General features: G+C 49.7%; 1 protein-coding gene across 2 annotated transcripts in view; it reads left to right on the top strand.

Annotated features, from left to right (window-relative positions):
• Window positions 1-3,817: 3,817 nt before the first annotated feature.
• LOC144479590 (thrombospondin-4-like) overlaps window positions 3,818-7,689 on the top strand; it is a 63,241-nt gene continuing 59,369 nt past the window's right edge. For both annotated transcript variants that reach the window (XM_078198488.1, XM_078198487.1), the window contains exons 1-2: window positions 3,818-4,223; window positions 5,902-5,981. In XM_078198488.1, the coding sequence (XP_078054614.1) occupies window positions 4,142-4,223; window positions 5,902-5,981 (162 nt within the window). In that variant the 5' untranslated portion in view covers window positions 3,818-4,141. The remainder of the gene's footprint in view (window positions 4,224-5,901; window positions 5,982-7,689) is intronic.

The raw sequence follows: 7,689 nt of genomic DNA, 5'->3' as shown, positions 1-7,689 counted from the left end.
AAGAACCTGGTAACCCCCGGGTGGCAGAGGTCATCGTGGAGAGTCTGTAACCGGTCTAGGTTCGCACTGGCACAGGTCCCCCGGGACAGGGCATCTGGGGGGCTCATTGAGCTTCCCAGGCCGGTATAAAATGTCGTAATTGTAGGTGGAGAGCTCGATCCTCTACCTCAAAATCTTATCGTTCTTGATTTTGCCCCGCTGCGCGTTACTGAACATAAAGGCAACAGACCGTTGGTCCGTGAGCCGGGTGAACCGTTTGCCAGCTAAGTAGCGGCGCCAGTGCCGCACAGCCTCCACGATGGCTTGTGCCTCTTTTTCGACCGAGGAGTGTCGAATTTCAGGGCTCTGGAGGATGCGCGAGAAGAAGGCCACGGGTTTGCCCGCCTGGTTAAGAGTGGCGGCTAGGGCAAAATCAGACACATCGTTCTCCACCTGGAATGGGGTGGATTCATCTACGGCGTGCAGCGTGGCCTTCGCGATATCTGCTTTGATGCGGTCAAAGGCCAGCCGAGCCTCCGCCCGCTAGGGGAAAAGATGTGGATTTGATGAGCGGACGGGCTTTGTCCGCATAATTGGGGACCCACTGGGCGTAGTACAAGAAGAAGCCTAGGCATCTCCTCAGTGCTTTGAGGATGGTGGGGAGGGGAAGTTCCAGGAGGGGACGCATGCGGTCGGGATCGGGGCCGATGACCCCGTTCTCCACAACACAACCAAGGATGGCAAGGCGGCGCGTGCGGAATAGGCACTTCTCGTTATTATAGGTCAGGTTGAGGAGTGTCGCGGTGTGGAGGAATTTTTGGAGGTTGGCATCATGGTCCTGCTGATCATGGCCGCAGATGGTGACATTATCCAGGTACGGGAAGGTGGCCCGCAGCCCGTTCTGGTCCACCATTCGGTCCATCTCACCGAGATGGAAAACCGAGACCCCGTTGGTAACGCCGAAGGGGACCGAAGGAAGTGATAGAGACAGCCATCCGCCTCGAAGGCAGTGTATTGGCGGTCTTCCAGGCGGATAGGGAGCTGGTGGTATGCAGACTTCAAATCAATGGTGTAGAACACCCGATATTGTGCAATCTGATTGACCATGTCAGAGATGCGGGGAAGGGGATTCACGTCCAGCTGTGTGTATCGGTTGATGGTCTGACTGTAGTCAATAACCATGCGAAGTTTCTCCCCAGTCTTAATAACCACCACCTGGGCTCTCCAGGGGCTGGTACTGGCCGCAATGATCCCCTCCCCCAGGAGGCATCGCACCTCGGACTTGATAAACGCTCTATCTCCAGTGCTGTACCGTCTGCTTTTGGTGGCAATGGGCTTGCAGTCGGGGGTGAGGTGTTCAAAGAGCGAGGGAGGGGCGACTTTAAGGGTCGAGAGACCACAGGTGATGCGCGGTGGCTGGTCAGATAGCTGTGGATTTTGGACGGAGATTGGGGGAAAAGACCCATTATACACCATGGTGACGCTCCCAAGGTGACACATGAAATCTAGCCCCAGTAGTACGGCAGCGCAGAGCTGTGGCAGCATGAGGAGCCTGTACTTCTCATACACCGTGCCCCGTACAGTCAGAGTTGCTACACAGTAGCCGAGGACATTCACCGACCGGGACGTCGAAGCCATGGAGATTGATTGCTGCATTGGCAGTACTGGCAGTGCGTAGCGCCTCACCGTGTTAGGGTGGATAAAACTCTCCATACTCCCACTGTCAAATAAGCAGTTAGTAGTGTGGCCGTTTACCTTGATGTCCATCATCCACCAGGTGAGTTGGTGAGGCCTGGACTGGTCCAACGCGACCAAGGCCACTGTTGGATTAGGCGGTGCGGTGGACAATTCCCAAAGTGGCGGCACCCGTGACTCGGTTGACGTCATCCAAGATGGCGGCTCCCGTTGGTCGCACGTGGCTGATGGCGTCCAAGATGGTGACCTCCGTGGGTCCCACGCGGCCGATGACGTCCAAAGTGGCGGCACCCGCGGATCGCACACGGCCAATGGCGTCGAAGACAGTGCCTCCCGCGGATCGCACGCGGCGCTGCTGGGCCTGGGGGCCGATTTTGCCCTGCAAACTTTCAGGTAATGACCCTTCTTACCGCAGCCAGAGCAGATCGCGTCTTTCGCCGGGCAGCGTCGTTGTGGGTGCTTCTACAGGCCGCAGAAGTAGCACCTCGGGTCTCCGGAGACTGCCGCAGTGGTCAGTTCGGCGTCAGGACGGGGCATGGCGTAGGTTTGTGGCCCTCCCAGGTACAGAGAGGGCTGCGGTCGCGGTGTCCATGGTGCGCCTTCGTGGTCGGGGGTGTAGGCCTCGAGGTTCCGGAAAGCCACCTCCACAGTTTTCTTCAGGTCCAGCCCACCTTGTTCCAGCAGACGCTGCCGGATACAGGTCGACCTGATGCCCATGACAAAGGCATCTCTGATCAGGTCATCGGTGTTTTGAGCGGCTGAAACGGCCTTGCAGTTGCAGGCTCTGCCGAGTGCACGCAGTTCGCGCAGGAATTGTTCAGTCGATTCCCTGGGCTGCTGTCTGCGAGTGGCCAGCAGATGTCTGGCGTAGATCTCATTCGGCTGTCGGTTGTACTGACTCTTGAGGAGATCGATTGCCTCCTGGTAAGTTTCACATGGTCTGGAATGGGGGGGTGGGGGTGAGTTAATAGGTTGTGATGAACAAAGCATCGAAGCTGTGAGGGACAGCTCGGTGGATAGGATATTAGGATGTAGATAGGCTGGAAAATTGGGCGGGGATCCTGGATTCAGGATTCAATCCTGGACCGGGGAGCGGCGCGGGCTTGGAGGGCCGAAGGGCCTGTTCCTGTGCTGTATTGTTCTTTGTTCTTGTTCTTTGTTCTTTCCGCGTCTCGGATCAGCGCAAAGACGTGAGCGCTGACGCGGGCGTGGAGCACGTGTAGTTTGTCGATGTCGGTTACAACGACGGAGGAGGAGGAGGCGATGAAGGTCTCGAAGCAGCGCAGCCAGTGATCAAAAGAGTTTGAGGCCCCAACTGCCTGCGGATCCAAGTCCAATTTGTCAGGTTTCAGGAGTTGCTCCATCCCAAAATTTTTGTTAATAAAATTGATGCACCATTGATTACGCAAAGACTCGTTGTTGCGAAATAACAGGCTTTTATTAACAAAGAACTGAAGCACTCCCGAACCGATAGCTAATCCGAACTGAGGCAAAAGGGGCAGAGAGCAGCCACCTTTATACCCCGAGGAGGGCGGGGCCCCGGATTGAGGCAGCAGGGGCGTGTCCAGGCATATCACATAAACTATCACATAAACAGACAACTACAGTGGTTCACCACAGACTGTCAATACAGGCAGACAAACAGAGGGAGATCAGACAGGCAGAGAGATGCAAACAGAGAGATGCAGACACATGGAGGGAGATGTGGACAGACAGAGAGATGCAGACACGTGGAGGGAGATGCAGACGGACAGAGAGATGCAGACACGTGGAGGGGGATGCAGACACATGGAGGGAGATGCAGACAGACAGAGAGATGCAGACACATGGAGGGCGAGGCAGACAGACAGAGAGATGCAGACACGTGGAGGGGGATGCAGACACATGGAGGGAGATGCAGACAGACAGAGAGATGCAGACACATGGAGGGCGAGGCAGACAGACAGAGAGATGCAGACGCATGGAGAGAGAGGCAGACGGACAAAAGGGAAACTACAAATATTTTGAAATTATTACTTTTTTTGTGGGTGAAAGAAATCGAAGCTCTGAATGAGGGATTTTGCTTCATTCTGAGCAACGCCAGGGAGTGTACCGAGGGCAGCGAGGGTTCGATACGGGAAGGAAGTGAAAGCTGAGCTCTGCGTCATTCCAGCAGCCTTCAGACTCCTTTTGTTTTTGTTTTGGGAAAGCGACCCAGAACAGAATGCCAACGCATGATGTCACTCCGGCAGCAAGCACCAGTGATTTAAAAGTAGCAGCAGCCACTTAGCAAAGGCACAGAGAGAGGGAGAGAGCGCTGCAACTAGCTTAGACAGAGAGACAGAAACAGACACAGAGAACAGGAGGCAGAGTGGTGGAACAAGTTTAGGGACAGAGCTGGAAACTGGGCAGTAGTTGTTCTCTGGATTTAGCTGAAGGCTAAGACAAGCTGAAAGAGATCACTTCAACTTAAAGCATCAAAACAGAAATGATTCCAAATGTGTACTTATTGACTATGATTTTGCAGCTTTTGTACCAGAGCAGCTCCTGCCAGCAACTGGTTACCGGAGGTAAGAATCTTATTCCATTTTTATTAATTGTTTCTGATATTTGTGACAGGAATTCCTCAGGTTTTGCTGATTCCTGGGTCTGAGGCCGTGAGCTGTTAGATCGACAAGCTGGTTTGAGCTCAGTCATTTAAAGGACTGTATCAGATCCCAGCAGCTATTCTGTGTTCTCAGAAATACAGAAACTTCTTTAAACCATTCTCTCCTCATTCAAAAAATTTCTCTGCAACAAATGGAAATGAAGATCGTGCATTGGAAGAATTCCTGGTGTGTTTCTGAGTGTCATGATGTGGAGATGCCGGCGTTGGACTGGGGTAAATACAGTAAGAGTTTTAACAACACCAGGTTAAAGTCCAGCAGCGCTCCGAAAGCTAATGGTATTTGCTACCAAATAAACCTGTTGGACTTTAACCTGGTGTTAACAAAGAACAAAGAACAATACAGCACAGGAACAGGCCCTTCGGCCCTCCAAGCCCGTGCCGCTCCCTGGTCCAAACTAGACCATTCTTTTGTATCTCTCCATTCCCACTCCGTTCATATGGCTATCTAGATAAGTCTTAAACGTTCCCAGTGTGTCCACCTCCACCACCTTGCCTGGCAGCGCATTCCAGGCCCCCACCACCCTCTGTTTAAAATATGTCCTTCTGATATCCGTGTTAAACCTCCCCCCTTCACCTTGAACCTATGACCCCTCGTGAATGTCACCACCGACCTGGGGAAAAGCTTCCCACCGTTCACCCTATCTATGCCTTTCATAATTTTATACACCTCTATTAGGTCTCCCCTCATCCTCCGTCTTTCCAGGGAGTTGTTAAAACTCTTACTGTGTTTCTGAGTTACAGAGTTGCAGCTTTCAAAGGAGCCTTCCATCAATAGGGCATTTCCTCTCCCCCAGTTTGAAGATTCCAGCTCTGGAAGACCTCAGCCCATTACTCTGTCACTCCTGCACACATTTCTCCTTTATTCACAACTTTCATTTCTGGATCATTACTCAGTCCTGGGTCCCGTTATCCCATTTCTGTTATTCCTTTACAGAACTTGTCATCAAGGATGAGTCAAACATTTATAAAATAAAGTTCAGTAGTTGAAGTGATTTTACGTTTTAAAACATTTTTGTGTCAATAGTGATGTTGATGAAGTTTTTCATGAATCGGATTGGATGAACATCAGAATCACAGAATCTTAACAGTGAAGCAGTGATACAGAGAGTAATACAGGGATCCGGGGGGAGCGGGAGGGATTGGCGGGGGGGGAAGAGTGACAGTGTGAGGGAGCTGAATTAACGTCGGAGAAGGTGGCGGTGCAGTGGTGTTGTCACTGGATTGGTAACTCTGGGGACCTGGGTTCAAATCCCACCATGATAGGAATTCAACTTCAACTTTTAAAAATCTGCAATTAAAAGTCTAACGATGACCATGAAACCATTGTCAATTGTCGTAAAATCCCACCTGGTTCACTAATATCCTTTGGGGAAGGAAATCTGCCGTCCTTACCCGATTGGGCTTACATGTGACTTGTAGTTGAGTCCTAAGTGCCCTCTGGCAGGCCACTCAGTCCATGGGCAATGAATGTTGCTCCGGTCATCAACACCCACATCCCATGTCAGAATAAAACAAAATGTGGTGTTTGTGCGCTATTGGCTGCTGTGACTGACGCTTTCTTTATTTTCTAATCTGTGGAGATGTTGGCCGCAGAATGCTTTCTCAGATGATGGAAACCAACCAGGAACTGGCAGAAATCAAGCAACTCCTGAAAGAGCAGGTCAGTGAAAGGAATGTCGTTCCTGTCATCCTCTATCCCCTTCTGTCCTTTTATCCTGAAGAGTCCGAATTGTGACTGGCAACCTCAGGTGACAAACAAGACAGTGGCCCAGAGTAACATTGTGAGATAGCTCATTCAACCAGAATCACCGCAGGTCTGACCCTGAAATACCCCGGCTCAACTTGACCTTAGCCTGTTGACCATAACTTCCCGCAGTACCTACTCTGTGACTCCAGAAACCAATGGCTGTGAATCATAATATTTGAATTACGCAGTGCATTTTTTTCCAAATTGGACATGACTCTGAACGCATTCTAATGATATCATTAAACAACAAAGGGAGAGGTTAAAATTTCCTTCACTTAGTTTTATGATCCATTTTCCGTGTGACAGAAAGATACAGGGTGGAATTTTCCAGCCGCGCTCGCCCCGAAACCGGAAAATCCCGCCCGAGGTCAACGGACCTTTCCATGGTCCGCCCCTCACCCGCTCCGATTCCCGTCGTTGGTGGAACGGGAAAATCCGTCCCATAGTTGTAAAGCTCCCTCTGCACCAGTGAATCCCGACCTTTTCAATAACACACACAGTTCAATCAGATAAACAATTCCACGGGTAACCGCACATCCGTGGAATTTTTTCAGCTGAATCAATTGCTCATAAATGTTACTTGCATTTAATACAAAATTCCGGATTTGTTGGAGGTTCCATCAGGCAGGTAGAATCCAGCAATTTGGCTCCCCCTTTCAATGTTTATTTTTGATAACTGAAATATCATTCCGAGGCAAATTGTGAACACTTTTGATGTTTACTGATATTTAACTGAAATGGGTTAATCTGTGTACCCATGCACCAGTTTAAACAATTCCTGTAGTAAATTTGGAATAGTGATGTCTTGTTGATGCAACCTTTCAGCATTTAATTCCTGCTTTCAAAATGTGAAGCAGTTCAGTGATTTTAGATTAATCCATCATTAAACAAAAATACATTTTCATCACACAAAAAGCTCCTTTGATTAATGCCTAATTCACTCCCAATTTGTGGATTGACAGAAATGTCAGTTTACGTGGTATCGTTTTAAATATTTCTTGGTATTTTGCAGTCGCATTTAATATTGGACATGTTTTTCTGGGACTCACCTCAAAATATTTCACACGGCAATTTTTATATATTACTTTTCATCTGATATGAAATCACACTTAACTTGCCGGTTGTCCAGCAAAGTGGATGGATGGGCAGTACACTAGTAATCCAGAGTAATCAGAGACCTGGGTGAATGTTTTGGGGACCCAGGTTCGAATCCCACCACGGCAGATGGTGAAATTTGAATTCAATCTAAAAAAAATCTGGAATTAAAAGTCTACTGATGATCATGAAACCATTCTCGATTGTCATAAAAAACCCATCTGGTTCACTAATGTCCCTTTCGGGAAGGAAATCTTCCGTCCTTACCTGGTCCAGAGTGACGGCAATGTGGTTGACTCTTAACCACCCTCTGAAATGGCACAGAAAGCCCTTCAATTCAAGGGCAATTAGGGATGGGCAATAAATGGTGGCCATCCAGCGATGCCCATGTCCCACAAATGAATAAATAAGTAGCACTTAGTCTAAAACTAGAGGACATAGGTTGAAGGTGAGAGGGGAGAGATACAAAAGGGTCCAGAGGGGCATTTTGTTCGCTCAGAGGGTGGTGAGTGTCTGGAACGAGCTG

This window comes from Mustelus asterias, chromosome 26, assembly GCF_964213995.1.
Source record: "Mustelus asterias chromosome 26, sMusAst1.hap1.1, whole genome shotgun sequence".
Classification (NCBI taxonomy): Eukaryota; Metazoa; Chordata; class Chondrichthyes; order Carcharhiniformes; family Triakidae; genus Mustelus; species Mustelus asterias.
This window is presented reverse-complemented; position numbering and strand designations above follow the sequence as displayed.